This window comes from Lates calcarifer, linkage group LG16_LG22, assembly GCF_001640805.2.
Source record: "Lates calcarifer isolate ASB-BC8 linkage group LG16_LG22, TLL_Latcal_v3, whole genome shotgun sequence".
NCBI lineage: Eukaryota > Metazoa > Chordata > Actinopteri > Centropomidae > Lates > Lates calcarifer.
This window is the reverse complement of record NC_066848.1, coordinates 13,793,605-13,818,476: the sequence shown is the minus strand read 5'-3', so window position 1 is coordinate 13,818,476 and position 24,872 is coordinate 13,793,605. Positions and strand designations below refer to the sequence as shown.

Genomic DNA, 24,872 nt, shown 5'->3' with positions numbered 1-24,872 from the left:
TAATACTTCTGATGAGGACTTGGCAGTCAAAACGTATCAGGTAAAAAAAACCGCCCGTCTTTAAATAAGACTAGTGAGTCAAATGAAATTATTCTCTTCAGTTTATTGTTCACATGCTCTTTTCTCTGAATTTCAATGCCCACATTGCACCTGTGTGCTTGAGACAAGAGATTCTGCCTCATCAATGATGGAGAAGATGTTACATCTGACAGGAGCCACGCTCACTACTTCCACATCCAGGCACAGCTTCACATACTGTGAATGCTGAGTGTTGCAACTTTTTGGTGTGGAGCACACGCGCACCTGCTTGGCTTTTTGTGCTCCAGTACTGACCAAAGAAATATTCTGTTTCATGTGGCTTAGAGAAATTAGATAACACACATTGGTTGTTTCCCACTATAGTGTTACATGGACGTGATAATCCCTTTATGATTTTACATGAAGAACCTTTTTAAGGGTAACAAAGTAACGTCATCAGTAGCATCCATTGTTATGAAACTGCCCAGCTACAAGTGACTACACTATGTAACTGAATGACGTGGCCAAAGTATGGCAGAGTATGAAGACAAAAATAAACACGCTCACGTGGAGCAATTTGATTTAATACTTTACTAATTTGGACTCAAACCATGTTGGTAAAAAATTTATCAGGCTTTTGCACCAGTGCAAAAACACATAGCTTACATAATCTTCAATCTTTGAGGACACAACAAGTACAAGCTCCATTTTTTTCCTGAGTGTGACTTACTAAATCTCCTCTTTGCTTTTTTCCTCCATTGCTCTTTATACTGGTGTACACATTGTTAAGCTTAATAACCTTACATACACAAAAAAGATAAAGCTGTAGAAAAAAAGAAGATTGAAAATGGAACAAGCAAAAGCTGCAGATGGATATCTGCCAAAGTAGCACTCTAATCATTTGCCAAGACAGAGAAGAGAGGGAAAGGAAAAAGAAAATTCCATCATTTTAACACTGGCCTTATTGCAGTGCTCTGCTGCCATCCAGCAGCAAACAGCAGTACTGTGACAAAGGCTTCTTAACCCAACACGAAGTGAGTACAACTCTTCTTTTAGTATTCTGTTAAACAGTTTAAACTGTAAACACTGAACATGTTGAAAACGTTTTGATAAGTCAAATATGCTGCATGAATTATTGCATACATTAAGACCCTGCTGAGGTGCAAGGGTGCATATTTCATGTCTTTCTACAATTTAAAAGAGTACAAGAGTTTCTGATCTTGAACTTATTGTTAAAATCTAAAGATTCTAAAAGACAACATATATATATTTCCTTTCATTTTTTTTCCACTGTAAAACATCATAAGATCAGTAAAACCAATGACAGAAAGCTCAGTGTCGAACCAGTCGAACTAGAACCCAAATGATTTCCTTCTGGGGGGGGGGGGGGGGACACCCTGCTGATGTTGCATGTGATTTCAATTGGCCCAGATGTGTTCACCAGTCTTGACTAGACTTCTGTTTGATGAATTTTAGGGACAAGTAATAGAGCCCCATGAAGCCCAGACAAACTGCCAGCAGGACTAGATAGCACGAGTACAGAGGGTACTGGTTCATGTTCATGGCCTCCACCACCTGAAGGATAAACAGAGCGGGTTCGAAAGATTTTTAAATGTGTTGTTTGTTTCTTGGTGCACAGTACTGAGTTACAAGACTGTCCTACTACTGAAGCCCCTGAGAGGCTGCCTTAAATGTTGCCTCCGTAACATTTACCATCTTTGGCTGAGTAGGACACAATCACAGTTATAGTTTAGAGGGGCATTATTGTAACAAAACAGATTGCCTATGTTAACATTTAACTTGGGGTAAATCAATTACTTACTCCAATAAACGGACACTTGTGCCATTTGTATGCCATGACTGTAAAACAATCAACTGACACACTTCTTCTAACCAGTGTGCTTTGACTCTGTGGTTTAAGATTCACAGCAGTAATATGAATCTGTGTGATACACAGTGATTCTGATGATTCTGACTTTGAAAGGTGTTTATAACTCACGTGTATGCCGTCAACGTTAATGGTGATGTTTCCAATGCTGACGGGGTACTTGTTTCCTCTGAACTGCACCTGCAGCATGCCCTCAAAACCCCAACGCATGAAGGAGGCATGAGAGAGCCACGAGGCCACTGGGGAGTCAAAAACAAGCACAGGTATAAACATCTCACACTGAGCAGCATCTTTTCTTCTCTCTACATATATATATATGTATTAATCTGACTCCTCACCAAGCCACATATTCTCAAGGCTGATGACAAATCCTCCAGTCAAATAGAAGACGGTGAACAAGGAGTTGCCCATGAAGGCTGAGGTCTGCAGGGTGGGCAGCGCAGCAGCAACAAACAGAGCCATGGCTCGGCTGCAGTAAACCATCAGCCACACCAGCAGGAAGTTGAGGAGGAAACTGGTCGGAGCATCGTTAAGCCCGGCCAGCCAATAGATGGGCAGCCCGTAGACCAAGGTGAACACACAGTGTTCTGGTAACTCCCCCAGGACCTGAGAGGTTGAGAGCACATACATTCAAATATACAGAACAGACAGAAATACAGAAAAACACACACATTCAATATTGATCCTGGTTGATGTGTTTGCATGTAGACACATAACAGTACATTATATTTCTCTGTGCTCTCCAGCACCACATTACAGGACTGAGCATCACTGAAGAGGTACATTGCACTGAAGTGTGACGCCAGCATGGAGTGAGGCTGACCCCTACTGGAGATGCAGTTTTATCACTGTGGTTTACCTTGGCAAAGAAGTAGGAGGTGACAGAGTACATGCCGTCCTCCAGCTCGTGGTAGAGCATGGCTCTCTCTGTGTGACCTGCAGACAACATTAAATTAGTCTGATGATGCTCAGTTCACAGCACATACAGCAGGTACAGCATTAAGAATGTATTGCACTCTCTTCTTCGGAGAAATGAAGATTCATTTAAAATTACAGTTACAGTAATTTCTACTCAAGTTTTACTCAAATTATACCATGTCACTGACCTTTCTGACTTGGGGGTCAATGTTCAAGACTAGGATGTAAGTAGTTCACCAAAGCATCCCAACAAATTATTTACACACAAATAACTACACACAGAATAGGACACAACCAAACATGTTGCTCAGATGTTGTATGTACATAAGGAGCATGGCTGTGGATGTGCTGATGTGATAAACCAACTGGTTTGTGTGCAAACCTCACTTGAACAGTGAGCAGGACAGCAGTGTTCAGCTGATAGAGTTTCAGTTTGTTGTTTGCTGACAGAGGTTCTCCAGCTACTTACATGTAGTGTTGTTTTGTGATGTTGTGTGTGATCATGTGAATTGAAGTTTTTCTCCATTCTATGGCCAGGCAGTGTCACAGTATTTAACTTTGATAATAAGGAATCAATTTTATAACTTTGGTTGTCACTTGACCTTGACTTTTAATGACGTTTGGATAGACTTGAGTTTTGCTATCTCTGCAACTGTTGTGATAGAATATAATATAACTCAATGTCCATGAACTCTGTGTCCAATCCTATCTCCCACAAATCTGTCTGATAATTTAGTGATGATCACTTCACTTGAATAACTTTTGATGCACTTCCATAAAACGTTCTCACAACAGATTTGTTTTGCTTCTTTTTGTGTAGGTTTCCTTCTCTTCATTTCTCTCGGTTTGTGTGTATACAGTATGTCATGATGCTTGTTATAATGGTAAATAATTAGAAACCCCATACAGTACGTGTTGACATGCCTCATGACTATAATAATTCAGATATTCAAACAAACAAACAAAACTATTATGTGATAGAGAGTTCTCAAAAAAATAGTGCAGACAGTTGAGAGCAGTTTGCATCTGAGAGTCTTCTGCTAAAAATATTTTTAGTCTTATTCTTAAGACTTAATGAAGTGAAATCTGTTTCTGCTGTGCTGGCTGTGTTCCCTGTGTAAGAACATGCAGAGGTATAAACCTAGACTCTAAGCCCATCCAACAGTGGTCATGATCTCTTGTGACAAACACCATGAAATTGAAATGAAGACGGGCTTTGACTGCATTTGAAGTCACAGAGATCAGAATTTGAATGTCAGCTTTATTAAGTACTGCAGACTGACTTTGTCTTTCATGCTCCTAAATGCTTTTAATTACTCACATTTAGCTATGACGTCCAGCACCACAGCAAATGGGGTGAGAGCTCCGATCATGTAGAGGAGAGCCACCGTGTCCTGAATGGACAGACGCTCTTCTCCTGCCCCGTAGTACAGACAACCGACCAGCAGTGACATGAGGAGGGCCTCGAAGCCGTGGACCAATAAGGTGACCAGGTCTCTGAAGTCATTATACATGTGACGCCTGAGGGAGAAGAAAGGGGAGGAGATCCGTTTTCGTATGTGTCCTTTTTGAGTGCCGTAATACATCTATGTGTGTGTGTGTGTGTTCCTACCTGATGAGGATGGTAAATTGGTGAAGTCTGCCTGGCAGTCTGTTTGTTTGCTTGGAAATAGTGATTACTTCCTCTCCCTCTGTCCTGCTGGGCTGCTGAGGGCTGCAGGAGATGCTGGCAAGAAAGAAATTGATGAGTTGCTTTGGATTTTGTCCACAGATAAAACTTAAACACAAATATTTTTTAGCCAGGTAAAAAGGGTGATTTGTAATGAGACAGGAAGAAGGGGTGACTCCCTGACCATACAGCCATCTAATTTTCCATCTGTCTTACAGACAGAGCAACCCAAAAATGACCTTTAACCACCCAGACAGGATACGGAGGAGCAATTTTTGTAAATGTTATCAGAGTTAACCTTTTAAAATACACCATCCTACCCTTGGTATACTTTGGCCTTTTGCTGATTCATTTTCTGACATTTTTGGCCAATCGGGTAATCAGCGTATTGTCTCAGCTCAAATGTGTGGAGAAGCAAAAAGGAGAAGAAAAGAGGCCAAAGTTAAACACACACAGCTACCTTTCAGTTTGTGTTGGTGCTGTGTTGGTCCCAGCTGGTTTCCACATGTGATCATCTGTGTCTCTGACCTTTTCCATGAACCGCTCTGACAGAACTCTGGCCCGCTCCAAACACTCGGCCTCTCGCTCTGGATTGCGTCGGTCTATACTGATCAGATCAACTGGACACACACAGACCAACAAAATGAAACTTGGAACAAAAAGGGTTATAAAGAAGAATGAGTCACATTTGACACTATGGATGTTTCAAGAGTTATAGTGTCGCTCATTAAAAGGACAGAAGCACATAATGGCTACAGTACAAAAAACATTTGGAGCATTTTGAAGCGGCTTTTTGGAAACTTCCTGTAAGTTGCCAGTGAGTGTGGGAGTGATAATAACTTTCAAGCATTGTCGGGTGCTGGAATAAAAACACCACTTAATGCCATTTTGACAGCTTTCTACACACACACTAACCATAGAAGTCAGAGGGGTTGCAGTATCGTGGGCAGGGGTATCCAAGTGCAGTGAAGTAAGGCACCATGTCACGAGCTGCACCACAGTAAACGGCTGAACCTGACGACAGCAGGACGACGAGGTCGAAGAGCTGGAAGATGTCCGATCGGGGCTGGTGGACTGACAGCAGGACCAGGCGGTTTCCCCGGGCCAGGCGGGACAGCGTGATCACCAGGTTGTGGGCTGTGAAGCTGTCCAATCCTGATGTGGGCTCGTCCAGGATCAAAATACCTGCAATGCAAAAAAGACGAGACTGGTATAAGACGAGGCACGCATTTTAACGAGGGTTGGAAAATTCTGTAGAGATTTAACTGAACAGCTGCTCTAAAACAAAAAAGTCACACAGATGGAGAGATTAAATTTCAAAATAAAAGCTAAGGGGAAAATCAGTCAATTTGAGGTTAAGAGGCCAACTCTCACTCTCTTATTCTCTCACCAGGGTTCCAGAGAAGTTGGACAGCGATACTGACTCTCCTCCTCTCTCCTCCAGAAACACCCCTCACATAGTCATTTCCCACCCTGGTGTGTGCACACTGACGCAGCCGCAGCTCTGCGATAACATCATCCACCTGTGACAAGAAACATCGAACGACATGGTTTGTCACATGCAAATTAAAACACCAAATTTTGACAGCACACAGAGCAGTTGATAATCATTTCTTATTTAATTGTCCAGTATTTTGAGGAAAAAGAAATAGATAAATGAAGATTAAATGCAATATGCGTTTGATTGTTTCCATCACAAGATGCATAGACAAGGCCTTTTGTCTTTTAGATACAGCTTAGGTCATGCTGTTTAGTTTGAGTCCTGTTTATTTAATATTAACTTAATTTTACCCTCTGGTCTCTCTGAGCCTGTGTGAAGTGGGTGGGGAGCCTCAGTTTGGCAACAAACACGAGAGTCTCGCGGACGGTGAGGTGAGGAAGGAGGCGGTCGTCTTGGCGGACATGAGCGATGCTTTTCTTCACCAGCTGCGGAGTGTTGGGCTTCCCGTTGATCAGAATCTGACCGCACGTCATCGTGCCGCCCTCATCTCGACATGTTATTATGTCCAGCAAAGATGTTTTACCACAGCCTGACAGAAGATAAAGTTTTATCGTCTCTTTGTTCTGTAATATATTTTATGTACCCAGTAGTGCAATGTAAGTATAATTATTCAAGGTACTTGAGTATTTCAATTACATGCTACTTAAAACTGTATTCTTTGTTTGCCATTTTCTTGTCAGATTTTGAATACCAAAAACATATAAAATATAAAATAAAATAAGTTGTTAAACAGTAACAACATATTGCTTGTGACTTTAACTTGGAGTATTTTTACATTGTGACATTAATATTTTCTTAAGTTGTGAATTGGAGTCCTTTTTCCACCACTGTGTGTTCCCCATAGTTTGAAAAGGACTTTAGATTGTGGAAAGGCAGGTGGTACAAATGACGTCATCCAAACAGGCCATTACATTAATTACCTTGATTAAACTCAATAATGCCTAAATGGCTGTGTGTGCTCGTATTTGTGTGTGTGTGTGTGTGTGTGTGGTGTGGTGTGTGTGTGTGTGTGTGTGTGTGTGTCACCTGAGCTGCCGATAACGGCCAGCATCTGTCCGCTGCGAACGCGAAGGCTGAGGTTGTTGATGGCCGTCTGCTTGTTTCCCTTTATCTCCCAGGGCAGTTTGAACTCTGACAACCTCTCGTACCAGGGGATCTGAGCTGCTGTGTCCACCTGTGAACATACACATACACACATTTACACAATGAGCACATATGCACATACAGCACACAGACATGCTCACACATGCAGAGCTTAAAACGGCTAAAGATAACAGCATATGAAAGCAGAGTGGGTCAGTTACCTCATAGTGCAGGTTGTTGACCTCCAGCTCATTGCACCCTCCACTGTAGGTGAAGTAGAGACTGCTGTCTTCTTCTGACGAGAATAACTCTGTGTCCTGATGCTGTTAAAGAGGAGTAGACAGTCAATGAATTTCAAACGGGCAAGGACACACATTAAATTTTTTTAGTTGTAAATGCATTGTAACTAAAAGATGAACTGCAAAAGAAACTATGAAAGTAAAGGTGAGGATAAAACTCTTACAAGTCACTATAAATCACTTGTAAAGTTTCTCTTCAGAGATTTATTACAGATACAGAAATGAGGGAGTCTATTGAGGAACAAGTTACTGTGAACAGACACCTGCATATAAAACCACAGGTTTTGGCTTAGATGGCAATGAGCCATTAACAAACACACAAATTACAGAAGCAGGTTAACTTTTAGTGACATTTATGTGAGATTCACTTAAGTTTTAAAAGAGCAAAAATCTAAATTTCAAATCTCGTGTAATCAATTGAATAATTGTTTTTTTAACCTTATTTATTTGATAATGTTTTTTCACTGTAGTATCTGCACATCTTTAATTTGAACCTTATCAGCTACTTTATTGGACACTTGACTCAAATGACTCATTTATTTAATGATCTCTGTGCACATGCACGCGCATGTGAGCTTGTGTGCATCTGTGTGTGCATGATTGTGTATTACTGGCATGCCTCTGCTTGTGTGTTTGTATGTGCAAATAGTTGCCAGGGACCTTTTGTGGGTCCAGAGTCCACTTGAAAATGAGCCTAATATTATCATTATGTAATACCTAAAACTCTCCAATAAAAGAAAAGTATAAATGTACAATTCAAAATGGAGCACATGTTCACACCAGATCTACAGCACAATACACTTTAGGTCAGACTGTATTTACTGTAGATGTCATGTAAAATGGCTTTTAATGACATGAATATCAATTTTTCAGACCTGGTCACTTTTTCTTTAGTGCATTAACCAAACAATGTTGCCATTGTTAATGCTTTTGTTCTTCAAGATGTGGTAACTGAAATATGATATAAATCATATAAATCATATTTCTCCAGTGCAAATAATCCAGACTTCAGATGAAACTGTGATAATTATAGTGCCTTTTTCTTTTTTTTTTTTAGGATAAACCACCCTGGTCTATGAGAGCATGTCAGTTTCAGGACCCACTGCTCACAAGAAAATTACAAGGGTTATCCAGGTACTGTAGAGAAACGTATTTGATGAACACTTAGGTTAGCAAAACTTTCTAAGGTATTTGCGTTGCAGGAAAAAAAACAGAAATATAAACTTGGACATGATCCAAAAAAAAAAAAAAAAAAGAAGAAGTTCCTAGTATGCATCAACTGTCATTAAAGCCAAATGGAAATCCTAAAATACACTTTTCAAACATTCATAGTAAAATTCCTTCAAATTCATTCATATTAAAATATTGTATATTTACATAAATAACATAAATAATTTTTGTATTTGTCATTTTCACCAATAATAAAAGAAAGAAAAGCAACAGTATCTTTTAAGTTGATATCTTAAAGCCTTTAAGAGAACTAAAATAGTTAAATATTTTTGTCCTGATGTTGATCACACGTAATAGACTGACCTGCGAAGAGCCTTTTGGGTGATTGAGGCTATTGTCTATGTCTGTGTCCATGATGATGCAAGTTGTAGGGTCAAGAGGTCAACGCCCCCCCTTTTCCTCTTCTGTTCGGGTCTCCTCGTTTTCTTTCTGAGGGAATCTGCCCTTTTTGACCTCCTGTTGTTCCCCTGTTCACTGTTTCCTCTCCCTGTTAGGTGGTTTGACTCCAGTCCAGCTGAAGATCTCCTCGTCTCAGCTCACAAGCCTTCTGTCCCAGAGCGTCCAAGTTCATGCCATGTCAGTTCCTCATGTGCTCCGTCCCGTCATTCATGGCTTCTCTAGTCGTAGCGCACAATTTGAGGAATGAGGTGAGACCGACAGCCAGTCAGTCTACTTCAGCATGTGTGTTTTTGTATCTTCTTTATACAACTCCGGATCAAAGTTCTCTGAGATAACGGAACATTTGCTGTGTGTTTATGGCTCCTGAGAGACACCACTGCTCTTGCACTGCTGCTCTGTACAGAGAACAAGCTGCAGAGAAACAAAGTTTGGGACTATAAGACGACTTAATTTTAGAGCTTTACATGCTATTATATGAGTGGTGATAGATATGAACAAACTGATCTGAGACGGACTTGATACAGTTGTCGTTTGGAGCAGAAGACTGGCTGGAGACATGAACAGATTTTATTCGATGCAGCCCGTGGAACCAGAGAACGGGACCAAAGTGAGAGAGTCCTTCAAGTTTGTGTCGGAAGTGAAGAGGGATGTATGGAGGGACAGTGGAGAGGAGCGATCAGAGCCCTTTTGTTGTCTGAGTGTCAGCAAGATCTCCTACACAGTCAGGTAAATGCTGCAGAGACAGACAGCATACAAGATGATGACTGCAAAAACAGGCTCTGAGAACCAACTAGTTTATGAATCAAAAGTTTGGGTCAAATTATCTTTAATTTTATGTGATGTTAATTCTCATTGAAATGAAATATATCTGAAAAATAAACATATAATACATGGACACTTTAAAACAAATGATAATTAGTTTCACAGCAGGAACTGATTCTGAATGTTAGAAATATTGCTCATGTCCGTGTGTGTGTGTGTGTGTGTGTGTGTGTGTGTGTGTGTGTGTGTGTGTGTGTGTGTGTGTGTGTATGCTGCAGTGAGCGTGTGGGTCCTTGGTGGGACTTACCCTCCTACAGGAAGCGCTGGACTCGTCAGATCCTCAATGATGTCTCCTTCCACGTAGACAGTGGGCAGATCATGGGTATACTGGGCAATTCAGGTTTGCATTCAGCTCTGTCCAAAGTGCAAAATGTTTAAACTGAACGAAAAATGAAGCAGTCAAAATGAATCTGGTATTAATATGAGCATTCATTAAACAGCTATTAAATTCTAAGAACATTTTCTGATGTAAATGGCTCTGGAATGGTTCTGAGTGATTTAGGGTATTAGAGACTAAATACACATTTATGTGGTCATGTGTTGGTCAGGATCCTAGTTCAAGGCTCAAGGCTATCGTGATCACTCAAAATCTAACTCTTCAAAAATAAAACAAACAGGACCCCTTACAGTAAAGAGTGTATAGGGAATCCTTTTGTTGACCAATCTAAAATAAGAATCTAAAAATTTTAAATGTTCTTAAATATACGACCAAATATACCCTGTCTTTTTGTATTCACGTGTCTCTGCCTTTACATTGTTAAGGGTCAGGAAAGACTACATTATTGGATGCCATCTCAGGGAGGATTGGAAACTGTGGTACACTGTTGGGTGAGGTCTTTGTTAACGGCAGGAATCTGAAGAGAGAGGAGTATCAGGACTGTTTCTCCTATGTACTGCAGGTAATACACAGAGACATACAAACATTCAGTACAGTACAAACACGCACAATCAGTTATTTGTGATCTGAAAAAAATTAAACAGGCTTTCTCGATGTTTCAGCACATCAGCACAACCCCAGCTAGACAAAAACGTAATAGTGGGGTTTTTGGTTATAACTAGAACAAAATGTTGTGAGAAGCCTCTTCCAAACTGCGGTATACAACTGCTGAACAGTTCTCAGAGTACCTCATTATCTATACCAGTGTTTCTAGCTGTAGTGTTAATAAAGGACTGAAAAGTGGTTTAAAGTTATTAGCACCTAATCACATGCACACACACACGCACATTTCACTTTGCCCTAGTTCTCATAATGCACTGACATCAGGTTAAACTTTGCCCGACAGTATCACATGTGAGTGACCACATGCAGGCAGTTTGTATGTATTTAAGTTGTTTAAAATAATGATAATAATTTAAAAAATAAATAAATAAATGAACACACAACATTTCGCAAAAACTCCTGAAAGGTTGCCCTGGGCTTCTGTATGAAATTAACTTAAGACCCTTGATAGCCTCCTCATATACTTAATCTCTCAATGAGAGGTGCTCAAGTGTATCCAAAGCCTGAATTAAAAACACTGGCTTAAAACTGGCCTTGCTTCCTTTCAAATCATCTCTCTGTTCTTGCTGATAGCAACCCTCCCTGCTCTCTAAGCCTCGTCATTAACTCCCCCCGCTAAGCTGAAGATGAGGAGGTGATATGAGCTCCTGATATTAAAGTCATTCAGATGAGAGACTAAGGAGAAGTGGGACTGGGAGGCGCCACGTGTTAATTGAGGCAGGCAGATGGTTCAGCAGGTTCAAGCAATGTGTGTGTGTGTGTGTGTGCATGCGTTCCTGTGTGCACATTTGGAGTAAAGGTATATTTACAGTGGATTTGCACCCGCATTTGTGAACATACAAGTATGTGTCCTACGTGGATGTATGTTCAGTGTGCAAGGACGTGCAAAGATGTGGATACAGGTGTAGAATCAGAATCAAGAGAAGTGTGTAGCATGGGTGTACAGAGCAAATTTCATGCCAGGCACACCATTAAATTTCAAGATATATTGTCGTTTGATTACTAATCATATATGCTACATGGTGGACATAATTGCTATTTTAGTAGAAGAGTATTTTTCATTGTCTTGATGTCTTAACTATTCCTAAGATAAATACAGTTTTATATGTAAAAATGGAGGAAGATTCTACTACAAGGTCTTCAAACCAATTTTTATAATGTGTCTATGCCCGTGTCTGCCTCACTGAATCCCTTATGTGTTTCTTATGTCGTTTCTTTTCATCATTGCTCTCTTTTCCCTATCCCTTTTTTGGTCTCGGTCAGAGCGATAACTTGTTGAGTTATCTGACAGTGGAGGAGACTCTGACATACACAGCCCAGCTGGCTCTGCGGAAACACTCGGCCGAAGCCATCAAGAAAAAGGTGACTTTTGAAAGCTTCTCCTGCTCTGTCTGCTCTGCTAGGTTTCTTAAACTGAACCTGAACGTTTGGCTGGCTAGGGAAAAGACAAAAAGGAGACAAAAGGCATGATTCTTGAAACAGTGTGTATATCTGGGTATTCACTGAAGAATATTTCTGAGAGCAGCTATAAGCAAAGAGTATTAACTCTAATAATCCAGTACCACATCTACAGCAGGCCTCTGTCCTTTGACTTGCTAGTAGTAGCAATTCTATTGTCACCTGACTCCTGACCTCTAGCTCCTGTGCAGGTGTCAGCAGTGATGGCTGAGCTGAGTCTGAGCCACGTTGCCCACAGTGTTATTGGAGGTCGTGTTTTCCCAGGGATCTCTGGAGGCGAGAGGAGGAGGGTCTCCATCGCCAGCCAGCTACTTCAGGACCCACGTGAGTACCCCTCTGCAGCTGGGACATGCCTGAGGAGAATTACAGGAGTTTTATCTGTGTATCACCAACATCAGACTAGGAAGGGTGCTACTGCTGCAAATCATGATGATGAGGTGAATGGAAGTAGAAGCCCTTACTCCTTAAATTCTTAAGTCTTTACAGACCTTAAATGAGGAGATATGAAGGAGATAAAGCTGAAGTATTAGAGGTGATTTGAGAAGCTCTGAGACACATGGGACAAGGATTATACAAAAGGGGCTTGAGCGCAACAGAAAGATGATGCTTAGCACACTCTGTAAGTAAATTACTGCATCTAACACATTATATTGCATACATATACCCTGGGAAGCGACAGGACCAGAGGCAGGATCCTGAGAACAGAGGAAAGTTCACCATAAGACCTGTCTTTCCCTAAAGAGTTTTGGAAGTCCACAGTGAAAAACAAAGGGATCTAAGTGAGAGAGGAATAAGAAAAGGACAGAGAAGGGGACGGAGGGAGAGATGGAGAAGAGTAATGAAAGACTGGGTTATCACACCACGAAGGGAATGAGCAGAGACTCACCTCTCTCTCTCTCTGTGTGTGTGTGTGTGTGTGTGTGTGTGTGTGTGTGTGTGTGTGTGTGTGTGTGTGTGTGTGTGTGTGTGTGTGTGTGTGTGTGTGTGTGTGCCTGTGCTCATCCCAGGTGTGGTTTATCAGGTCCATAGTCCTCAAGGGAGGATGAAGGGTCTCAGTCCTCATTCAGGATTAGAATAGCCCTGGACGCGCACACACATACACACAGTCTCACACACACACTCAGAGTCACACACAGAGTAATAAGGAGTTCCCATTCGCTGCCTCTTCAATCAACCAGGAAATGAATTAATCTCACAATTAAAGCATCTGCTAATTCCACTCTGCTTTCATAATGCAAAGAGGCAATCTTTTAATTGTCCTAATTAGAGTAATTAACTAAAAAAAAAAGAACTCACTTATCTTCATAAGTTAAGTTGGCCCCACTGAGAGTCCTGCATGTGCCATTTAATAAAAAGTACATTCAAAAGTTTCCAACTTAAAAGAAGGAAAAAAGTTATTGTCTTGCCTTTCACTTGTTCTCAATGTTTCACTGTGCGACAAACCTGCACGAGGGCCATGACGTCATTGGGGTAATGTCGTTGCAGGGGTGATCCTATTGGATGAGCCGACCACTGGCCTGGATAGCATGACCGCCAATCAGATTGTGGTGCTGCTGGCAGAGCTGGCCCGGAGGAACCGTATCGTCATAGTAACCATCCACCAACCACGCTCCGAGCTCTTCAGGGTGAGTTTTTGAGATGAACTGGGGAAAGAAAGAGTGACTAACTGAATCTTCATTTAAAAAAGGACAGATTCACATGTTTTCAAAGTCTATCTTGAAACAGCACCCGTATGCATTTTTGGTTATTTTAATGGTTCCTATTCTTCATACTGGATATGAAGAGATCCCTTTCTAATATGAAAAGATGGGGGACAGAATTTACAGTCCTCCCGTGAAAAAATACAGTGTTTTAAACTTCAATCAAGAAAGTATCTTCCAAACTTACTGCCTTTTAAGTTAGTAATTTGTAATTGTATTGTTTGTGTGTCTGTGTGTACACATGTTCTCCAGGTGTTCAGCAGGATAGCTATAATGAGTCGTGGAGAGCTGGTGTTCTGTGGGCAGCCAGAAGAGATGGTGGACTTCTTCAGCCAATGTGGATATGAGTGTCCGGAGTACTGCAACCCCTTTGACATCTATGGTACTGTATGCTATGACTCTGGATTATTTACCACACAGCTCTGTAGAGACACAAATAAATATAGAATATGTGCATCCCATCTATACAGTATCTAAAAGAATTAAGTCTGTGTAGCATGTTCATTAAAATTGTCAAACTGCGGTGATGTTAAACAGTTGACTTCACCTCGGTGGACACGCGCAGCAGTGAGAGGGAAGCAGCCACGTTCAGTCGCATGCATGAGATCACTTCATCCTATCAGAGGTCTGCCATCTACCAGAGCATGCTGGGAAAAATAGAGCAGAGCCTGCAGCGGGAAGAGAAGCCAGCCATCCCCTTTAAGAGCAAAGAGTCGCCCAGTGGTGCAGCCAAACTTGAAGTTCTGCTCAGGTCAGTGCTGAGCAAGTCTCCAGCCCTTTTGTGTGTAGACAAAATTAATTATAGGAAGTGTACACTAATGATTAGATTTAGATTTTGGAGACAGAGATTACTCTCATTTGATCTGTCTGTGTATGTGTGTTGCATGCAGGCGGACTGCAAGAAACCTGTCCAGAGACAGGATGGGCGTTCTGATGCGTCTGTCCCAGAACCTGATCTACGGTCTCTTCGTGGCCTTCTTCGTCATGCATTTAGACAACGATGTTGCCAAGGGTGCAGTGCAGGACCGCATCGGCATCATCTATCAGAGCGTTGGTGCTTCGCCCTACACTGGCATGCTGAACGCTGTAGCTCTCTGTGAGTTCCACTGACACCAAACCTCAGTAAAAAAAAAAGGGGGGGTGGGGGTGGGGGGGCACAGTTTACGCCATTGCTTATATGCTGGGAAACAGTAACTGGAATATCAGAGGCTAAAGACAACATATACAAGTATATATATATACTTATATAATATACAAGTTTTAACATTGTAGTGACTTACCTTATTTCAGTAGCGTGTCTGATAACATCACCCAATAAATATCTACATGAGGTGGATACGATGACTTCAGGGAAATTCTGAAGTGTATCACCTTAGTAAAAGCGATGTATTATCTTTGTTAAACACCATGTTTGAAACGTCTTTATCTCAGCAGAGAAAGCTCACTTATCTCTTGTTGAGTAGGTGAAAGGGGTCTGCTGCCTGCAGTATTTTTGTTCCCTTCAGCAAAAATCTGTTAAGTCTTGCTTAGTGAAAGAGTCAAGAGATATTTCTAAGTGAAACTACAGTGCTAGTATTACAAATGTTAATATAACAAAAATTAAAGAATAGCTTTAATTTGAGGAGAATTTACATCAAGATTACATGTAACCTTGTGTGATTTGCTCTCCAGTTTCCTCTGGGTTCACACAGCTGTTAGAAATGTACAGATTAAGACTACCTACAGAGGAGGAATGACCTTTACTCCATTTAGAGTTCAATGAACCCAAGTACCTTTTTACCTACAGACCTACAGTACCTATAGTAGCTACATTATCTGTGCGTGCATGTATTTGTGTCTCCATGTTATACAAGTTCATGTTTGGCATTTACAGCAGCAGCAGCTGTGACTTAAAGTAATCCCAAATACAGACAAACCTGCACACATTTCACACAGAAGGAAGCATGTAAGGAGCTTTTTGTCATTCCTAATTGTGATGGGACAAATAATTTCAGAGTCCTGATCTTGCACTACGAATTGTGTTGTTTGTACCTTTGTATTTTTGCAAACAAGACACTCTTTAAGGTTTTTTTTTTTTTTTTTTTATCTCAGTGAAGGCTGCCTGGTTAAATTGAGGTTAAAGAAGGTTAAATATATTTAAAAATGCTTAGGCAATAAGTAATGAGGCTGTAATAAAAAAATGTGTAAAAAGATAATATGGACAATCATATATTCAACCGGTGAAGGATATTAGCTTTATAGTTTGATTATCTCTTTAATGTGTTCCTCAGTTATCAGCTGAGTCTACAATCTCATCTTTAGGGCAGATACTGGGGATAAGAAATATGATAACGCACTAGGTTAAGCGAAGTCACACCAGAGTTAAAGATAATTGAAAGCACTCCATAAGCACCCAAACAGCCAGAGGTAGTGACTGGGGCTATCATGCAGGCCTTGAAACTTGTAGATAACAGCTGATAGGATACAATACAGATCAGCTGGTTTGTTCCAAGACAGGTTTACTGAACTGCCTGAATAATGTTTTTGTATAAAACCTGAACCTGAAATTTGGAACTTGGACATCTTCAAGTTTTATTTTTACTCAGCCAAAACGTCAAGGAAAATCAAAGTCATTTCATAGCTTCATTAGCTTTCATCTCATCACATTAACTGCCCTCTCTCAACAGTCCCGGCGTTGCGGGCCATCAGTGATCAGGAGAGTCAGGATGGTCTGTACAGTAAATGGCAAATGTTCTTGGCCTACATCTTCCACATCCTGCCCTTCAGCATCCTGAGTGTGTTTATCTTCACCTCCTTCCTTTACTGGTGGGTAGTAAGTGTGTACATATTTGCCATGGAGAATGGTAGAGTGTTTTTGATTGGGGGATGCGAGCAGCTCCTTTGACCTCCCTAAAAGATTTAATGGATCGCATATTCAGTATGCCTTGTCTGCTTTCTTCTCAGGACAGTGGGGATGCATCCTGAGACCTTGCGTTTCCTGTGTTTCACAGCTGTAGTCCTGGTGCCACATATTATAGGTGAGTTGATATGATTAAGAAATATTCATTATATTAGAAACATTTGTATATTTAAATGACCTGAGTGGAGATACTTTACCTTTAGTGTCATGTTTTAGTTGTATGTTTTAGCATGTTTTTTTCCTTTTCCTCAGGTGAGTTGCTGACTGTGGTGTTATTAGGAGTGGTCCAAGACCCTAACATGGTCAACACTGGTGTGGCTCTGCTGAATATTGCAGGGATCTTAGTGGGGTCTGGCTTCCTAAGGTGAGACACAAATCTTTTCAATTTAATTAGTAAGTTGAAGCAACTTATGTCAAGCCCGTTGTGATTTGGACCTTTGATAAGGCCACCATTTTCCGATCGCCATCGTAAATAATTGGACTGTATTGGCTAACAGTAACACACTTTCCTTTCCTCCTCCTGTCAACAGAAGCACCCAGCAGATGCCAGTGGTCTTCCAGTGGCTCAGCTACCTGACTTTTCAGAAGTACAGCTGTGAGCTGCTCATAGTCACGGAGTTCCACGGACTTGACTTTACATGCAGTAAGTTGTTTATATCATGGGACCATCCTGTTTATCTACCTACCCTAAGAATGCAAAGGGGCCTATAATTACAATAATTTGATTCTACAAGTTGTATTTATCTCTCTTATGTGTGTCCCAGCATGAGTTTTATTTTTATTATTGTACAAACACTGTATTTGTCATTTTTTCCACTTATTACACTATTTTGAATAGGGCAGCTATTTGTGTTAATTATTTAATATAAATAAAAGTATTTGATATATTTCATTTGATGTAAGTATTTGACATCTCTACCTGAGGAGGACATTGGGAATTTTTAAATTTGTTTTTACCCCCATAAGAAAATGCACCGATGCTGCCATTTAAGAAAATTTCACATTTAAAAAAAAAAGTCATTTACAGCTGATTCATTATTCTTCTGTCATTTCCCAACTCAGTGTTTAAACTAATACTATACATTCAGGTGCCAGTTTATCAGGTACACTTACCTGAAACTACTGTATTTCCCCATAAAGTTTTAGCTTTAGACAGACATTATTTTGTCCACCCCATTTATATCAACAAAGGTAAAATAGGCTAAATAACAGAGGCAACTCTCTGTACATTGCAAAACAGTTCAACAGCCAAAGTACATCCTCCAAAATCATCATAAAGTTTATTGCAGGTCTGCATTAGTTCTATCTAGGTATACCTGATAAAGTGGCAGCTGACTGTATGTAATGAAAGCAATCACTGCTTTCTATTCAGCAATTTAAGATTTTTGCATCACTCTGATACCATTATGAGGACGGACCTATAAAGTATGGGTTCAGTGTTCAAGGACACTTGGCAGGACAGACTGAAGAAAGCTGTGTCTGTGAAACCAGATATTTGTCAACTCTGATGTGTTGTGTTGTTGCAGATAGTTCCAAACCTTTGCCAGGAGCCTGTCTGGTCACTCATGGCAGTCAGATCATTGACGAAGGCTATCCTGGCGCTTTGTCCCGATACACGCTAGACTTTGTTCTCCTCTACGCCTTCCTCCCTGCCCTCCTGTTGCTGGGCATGATCAGCTTCAAGATCAGAGACAAGCTTGTACGTCACTGAAAACCACAGACACATTTGTGGGAGATTCCTCTGTTTAAACAGGGAGCTGAAACTGAGTTGGGTTCAGATGATCCTAAACACAGTTGCAAGTATGATGTACGTACAACTTTTAAAGAATAATGTATTGTATAGTTCAATGATGAAAGTAGTGCACAGAGCCTCTGTTATAACCCAGGACCTTTGTTTCATGTCTTACCCCTTCTCTCTCCCCCATGTTTTCCGTCTACCTCCTCACCCATAACTGTCGTTATTGATCATGTAGTTGTTGTTTAAATATTGTGACTGTAATGTGTTATGAATAGAAAGTAATGCCTACCGTAATGATGTAAAATTGTTTATTTTTCTAGAACACATTTTAGCATTAGTACACTGTACATGTGGTTTTGTAGTGTTTAAAAGTAAGTTCTATCAGTAGAAAACAATGACAAACCAGTAAATAAATAATGAAAAATGTATATGTACATTAATATGTGGTGTATGAGTGTGACCATAAAGCTGATACTCATGTCTCCAACTGCAGTCCTTTCCATGACTTAGCAGCATTTCTCTTATACTGATCCAGCTCCTGAAAGACAGGTGCAGACAGAATGAATGATTCAAAAAAAAAAAAAAAAAAAGACATGACACACAGACATATGCTATAATGCAGAGAGGTCTTTAAACTCATAATGGTAAACAAGGTTTTGTTCTCCTCCAGACATACAAACACTGATATAGGACACAGATAGCATAATGTATATAACCCTAACCACATGTGATACATTTACAGTGGGTGAACACTTTGCTCGAGACTTTGGAAATGTAGGTTTGCAGGTTAGCACCATGTAATGGAGGACTTTAATTCTACAGAAATGTTGAAAACATATTTTACATATGCATTTTACCACATTTTAAATTCAAACACCCTTACTTTGTAAAGGTAATCCTGGAATCTTTATTTTTGATATAGTCATACTTGCTATAATATAGTAAGGTATGGTAAATTGCTGTGACCTTATGCCTATAATCTTTTTAAGGTGTTTAATGCTATACATCAATACATTTTCATTGAAGCTTTGCAAGGCTGCTTATTTGGATGCACTAGTCTGAGTTTTTACCTCTCAAGTAAAGAGACATGTCATGTCTGGATTCAAAACTGGTGATTTTCGTTAAATAACCTTTTGGATTTTTGACAGAAGGCAGGGATTTATCCTCCAGAAAAACAGATGCTTAGTTCTGTGACATGAATATAATGATAATACATCAAGGCATAAACTGGGGCTAAGGGTACAGAAGCTCTGACAGATGAAATAAAAGATTATTAGCTCTTAGCATCACATTCGAGACAGCAATTAGTTTACAATCTGTCCTGACCTGCATATATGCTTTCACAAACTTTATTCTCTCCACTCAGGTAGAGTAAACCTTTACCCCATCTCTCTGATTGGTTACCCAGACTAATTATACGCACCATCCAATGGAAGTCCAAGATGGCTAGCATCAGGTGAGAATCAGTCAGTGATAACGGTGTGTGAGTTGTGTTTGTGACTTGAACAGGTTACTGCAGTTCAAGTGCCAGAGTGGCACCCGGGCAGGCCGGCAGGAAGACTATTGATCGGAGTTTATAACCACAGTATATATTACAGCCTGTTAATGAGACTATGATGGAAACACTACTACATACAGGCTCCTGAAGGACACAAGGTTACTTTAGAACATTACCCTTCAAGACAGGTGTGGTGCAGAAAGACAGTTTAACAACAGTATATGTCTGAACTCTTAATTTGGCCAAGCTTGGGCAGAGAAAGGGCAACAACTGAATCCACTTTTTTGTGACTTTACTTAACCGAAGTAAAATAAAAATATTAATACAAATCATAGCAACAAAGTGGAAAAGCAACTTCTTACTCCAGGGTTCTTATCAGATCTAACCTTTTCTCACCTAGTGTCATAGATGTTTCTCTTTTCATGATTTTGAAATCGGGTTTCTTCCTCAATACTTGTTCACAGGGAGGTCAAATGTCATATGTTATAGTTAGATAAGTTAATAGGAATTTCTGATGAACACTGACTGGTCACCATATTGTCCATTCATGTGTGACACTAACACAGTTGCATATATGGTCAGATTCATAGGTGAATGATGTGTTTTCCCTCAGTATTTACAATTGTGCACATGTTAAAATGACACAAGCATGTGATCGGTAAAGATGTGTTACCTGGTCTTTCTGGGCTCTCATGGCATCAATCGGAGGCTCACTGTACTGTGGGTCTTTGGCTGGATCCTTTAGCTCCCTCTGCTCACTGATACTCTGCAAAGTCAGTTAGATGGTCAGAGATGCATTTAAAAATTGACTTTTGACATACATATTATGAAAAGGAAAACTGCATCTTACACACACATACACAATGTATGATGAGGCTTAATCAGTTCTATTTTGCAACACTCAAAGACAAAAGTGCCACCGGTGACTGAACTACCTCTTGGGGGAAGACGCGTTCATAGACTTTCTTCCAGAGATCCTTTGGGTTTTTGGCATGCAGCGAAGTTATATCCACGTCAGTAGCAGGAGGAGAACCTGAAATAACAGGAGAATTATTTCAAACATATCATCATTAAATCCTGGTCATGTCAACAAATGTCAAGGCAGGTGTGTATCTTTGAGTACAGCACAGGGACAGCATTTTAATTCCATTTAAATGCAATACTGCTTTTTAACCACCGAATGGTGCTGTGCTCACCTATTTGACTGAAGGAGTCACAGCCTGCTGGAATGATGAGAGGCTTGCTGGAGTCACAGGACACAGTTTTCCTGATCACAACATGAATAAGGAAATAAAACAAAGAATTAAATAAACAGTAAGTACAGAATTTAACATACACAATACAAAAATTTTCGTTTCTTATTTTAACTGTTTAAAATAAGAGACTCTTCATTGCTGCTGTATAAAGTCAATTTGGAGCAGCCTCTTAAAAAGCTCTTGTGACAACACTAAAGTAACTAGTATAAAAACTAATTAAGGAAAGCCAGTCCCAGTCCTCATCCACTATTAGTTGGTGCTTAGTGTTGTGTTATCTTCCTCACCCTCTATCCAGACCAAAAGCCAGGTGGGAGAAGAAGCTCTTGGTTTTTGACATAAGGCTCTCCGACTTGATGCTGGTGAACTGAAGAAAAGATAAAAGCAGGGGCACGTGTAGATTCAATGGTAAAGAAAACAAACCCAAGAAAAAAAGATTTAAAAAAGTGCACACTGTTTTAATTTAGTAATGTTAAATATTAATATGTTGCGCATATAGTAAAGTGCACTTACAATAAGAGAGGCTGCGTAGTAGTGGGCAACAAAACGCAGAGTTTTACTAACCACTTTCTTCTTGTCAGAGTCAAATTCCTGCAACACCGATGGAAAAAAAAAAAAAAACTCTCTAAATGTGTTACACAAATTATACCAACATTAAAGAGAAAACTTCAGTGATAGAATTTATAATTTCTACCAATGTCACTGCAACTAACAAGTACCAAACTTTTTAATAACTTCAGTGAAATGTAGAAATGTGTAAAGTTGTGTACATTAGAAGTATTTCAAAAGGATGCAAAATTGATGTCATGAAATGTAATTTATTCAGCAGGTGACAAATTCTGTTAATGTCTAGGTTCAAGCATTTGTTTTACCTGAAAGATGTCATACTTGCTGCCAATGATGAGAAGAGGAACAGGAAAGGGACTGATCAGCTCTCTGTCCTGGTAATGGAGTTGACAATTAACACAGGATATGTGAAGGTATTGTATGTGCAGAAGCAAAAGAAGATGATGCAAGGTGGATGTCAGCAGTTGAAAAAGAGAGGGAGATGCACAATGAGCACATGGGCCAGCTTGTATAGTCTGCAGGGCCCAGGTGAATTACATCAGCTGATGACCCTCCCACGTCTACACACTGCCTGCTGAGGTTGGCCAGGACAACCTCCAGGACAGTGGGAGGGGCGTCAAAAAGAGCAGAGATTGTGTTAAAATAATGGTGAGTGTGATGAGCTGTGGTCTTACAGGATAGTCTTTAGGTAAGACACACGCTGCCATGTGGACCGATGTCTGGTGTTTGGACTCCAGCTTTGGCCTTCTCCGCTTGTTGTGCCTTCGAGGAGACTTTCTCCAAATGTGCTTGTGCTGCCTGCAGAAGTTTCTCCATGGTTCCCCACAGAGCGTTGGGTTTAGACAGGTCCAGAATGAGGATGACAGAGAGAGACCTGGGGAAAGAAAGGAGGGCCTCTTTCTTTGATTCTACTGGCAGGACACTACTGGTCAAACCATGCTGATTTTAAGTATACACATGACATAGTCTGAATAGAAAACATAAAAAATATATACATTAAGAACATGCCAAACACTGCCACTTACATTAGGAGATATCACAACAGTGGAATCTCAGTGATATGTGTGTAAGTGATGTACCTAAAGCTGGCAGGAGTGATGGGGATCTGGACCAAGTCTGACAAAGAGGTCCCTCCTCCCAGCTCCCATAGGTGAGCTATGTCTTTGGGCTGAAAGAGGAAAACCACCAGGCAGTTTTATCACACCATCTCATGATGTTCAACTGGGCACACATTCTTCACATCTTGTCAAGGATTATCTGTTTTTATCCCATTTTAAGACTCCAGAGTGTCCAGAACTAACAAGGTTTCCTTACTGTGCTGTGTCCTCGAGCCCGTCTGCCGAAAGTGTACTCCAGTGCCAGAGTCGGCTTGGACGGTTCATCCCTGGGGGGGATAACAAAAAAAGTATTATTGTTGTGTTGCGACATAATCAAACCAAAAAGATCCACTTACTACGTTTCAGTGCTTTCAACCTAATCACACTGTCTTTTGCAGCAAATGAAGCTGACTCAGGTGCCATTTTATTGCATGTTATCAGCTCTATTCTCTGAAGAAGACAGTGAGAAGCAGCTGAAAGCTTTAAGAGCTATTAAGCAGACCTCTGAGGTTAAATTCTTAATTATGCACTCTGTTCCTATGGGCCAAGACATTGTGTTTTGTCTATTTAATATTAGTCTGCATGAATATAAAAAAGCAGATTTGGTTTTATCACGAGGGTAAATTTGCTAACTGAGATGAGAGTTGGTTAGTGAGATCACAACATACTCACCTGTCCAGGCACCTGAGGAGAATGGACGTTTTACCCTGCAAATAAATATAAGTGAGCTGACAACCTACAACTTATGTAACTACTAACAAAGAAAACGCAGCTGCCTGTGGCCTGACACAACGGTAAACATACCCCAGACTTGCTCCCCATCAGGAACACGCTCCTCTCGGTAACCGTCTCTCCTCCGTCCTCCTCCCCACCTCCGCTCTCTCGATTGCGGACCTCTGCCGCAGCCAGCTCCCATAGCGTGTCTGAGCTGACAAGAACGAGACAAAAAAGAAGAGTTGTTCTAAAAAACACACGTGAGAATGTTACAGCATTACGAAAATGGTCATATAGACTGATACTCACCTGATTTTTGGCATCAAATTTGATATTTTACCAACAAAGTTGACAAACTAGCTAAACGGCTAAGACAGAACATGGATGGATCTCGTCCTAAACGTTGCCAGAGTAACGGCGCATTTTGATGATGTAATCACATTAGTTCTTAAGGGGCATTGTGGGAAATGTAGTGCCTTCGTTGAGATAGTCAACTTGTCTCAGAGAGGTAAGACTTTATTTCCTCCATGGGGAGTTAAACTGTTACAGTTCATTCTTAGAAACATTATTTTACAATGCCCTATTAGCTATATTAGATTTATTATATGTCCCATCATCAACTAGGAGTAAAATTCACACTTTAAGGCAGGAAATCTCAGCAGTTGTTAGTCTGGGTCAAATGAAGAGTAAAATCAATTTCCACGAAACTACCTTGTATCCCTGGGTCTGTTCCTCTATGGCTGTACACCAAACGTGTTAAAATGTACTATTAAATTTCACCATGTTCTCCCATCTACGATGAGTCATAACTTAATAACTGTTGCATTTTACACTCAGGGGCAAATACAGAGAATCAAACCAATAAAATGTTGTTGATTCTGTGAGGCCCTGATTGCTATTAGAACCATCCATTTTCTGAGACCTTTACAGGAAAGTTGTAGTGATTGCAGGGTCTTTGCTTTGAGCTTCAACCGCCATCATATGAAATCAATTTAACATTTTTACTGGTTTGAACAATAAATTAAAGCTGAGATGGCCTGAGAATACTCCTCTTATTCAGAACACAGTTAAATAAAGTTTTTCAGTAGCAGCAAAGTTGCATTTTTTCTTGCGGTTGGTCA

At 40.4% G+C, this 24,872-nt stretch overlaps 3 protein-coding genes and 1 long non-coding RNA gene across 4 annotated transcripts; 1 reads left to right on the top strand and 3 right to left on the bottom strand.

Moving 5' to 3' along the window:
- Positions 1–83: 83 nt before the first annotated feature.
- abcg8 (ATP-binding cassette, sub-family G (WHITE), member 8) lies at positions 84–9,273 on the bottom strand. Its single transcript, XM_018697005.2, has 13 exons — positions 8,910–9,273; positions 7,299–7,400; positions 7,021–7,168; positions 6,285–6,523; positions 5,884–6,016; positions 5,409–5,678; positions 4,954–5,113; positions 4,437–4,550; positions 4,146–4,345; positions 2,766–2,842; positions 2,245–2,512; positions 2,018–2,145; positions 84–1,593 (listed from the first exon to the last, which is right to left on the bottom strand). Exons 1-13 carry the CDS (start codon positions 8,958–8,960, stop codon positions 1,456–1,458), a joined length of 2,028 nt encoding a protein of 675 aa, XP_018552521.1. The 5' UTR covers positions 8,961–9,273; the 3' UTR covers positions 84–1,455.
- A 64-nt stretch (positions 9,274–9,337) lies between these two features.
- Positions 9,338–19,109, top strand: abcg5 (ATP-binding cassette, sub-family G (WHITE), member 5). Its single transcript, XM_018697006.2, has 14 exons — positions 9,338–9,731; positions 10,046–10,167; positions 10,590–10,726; positions 12,091–12,189; positions 12,477–12,609; positions 13,771–13,910; positions 14,238–14,367; positions 14,523–14,736; positions 14,876–15,081; positions 16,652–16,790; positions 16,929–17,002; positions 17,137–17,248; positions 17,415–17,527; positions 18,411–19,109. The coding sequence occupies exons 1-14, from the start codon at positions 9,562–9,564 to the stop codon at positions 18,593–18,595; spliced, it is 1,974 nt and encodes a 657-aa protein (XP_018552522.1). The 5' UTR covers positions 9,338–9,561; the 3' UTR covers positions 18,596–19,109.
- Positions 10,090–13,866, bottom strand: LOC108897411 (uncharacterized). Its single transcript, XR_007814799.1, has 3 exons — positions 13,729–13,866; positions 12,460–12,638; positions 10,090–10,181 (listed from the first exon to the last, which is right to left on the bottom strand). It is a non-coding gene; the product is annotated as an uncharacterized LOC108897411 (long non-coding RNA).
- Positions 18,917–24,183, bottom strand: dync2li1 (dynein, cytoplasmic 2, light intermediate chain 1). The gene is given in 14 exon segments (XM_018697007.2): positions 18,917–19,160; positions 20,794–20,886; positions 21,056–21,153; positions 21,317–21,387; positions 21,661–21,740; positions 21,887–21,964; positions 22,246–22,314; positions 22,615–22,677; positions 22,679–22,814; positions 23,020–23,108; positions 23,255–23,324; positions 23,710–23,744; positions 23,842–23,965; positions 24,061–24,183. Coding segments are annotated over 14 exon segments (1,083 nt in total). The 5' UTR covers positions 24,075–24,183; the 3' UTR covers positions 18,917–19,097.
- Between the last annotated feature and the right edge of the window lie 689 nt (positions 24,184–24,872).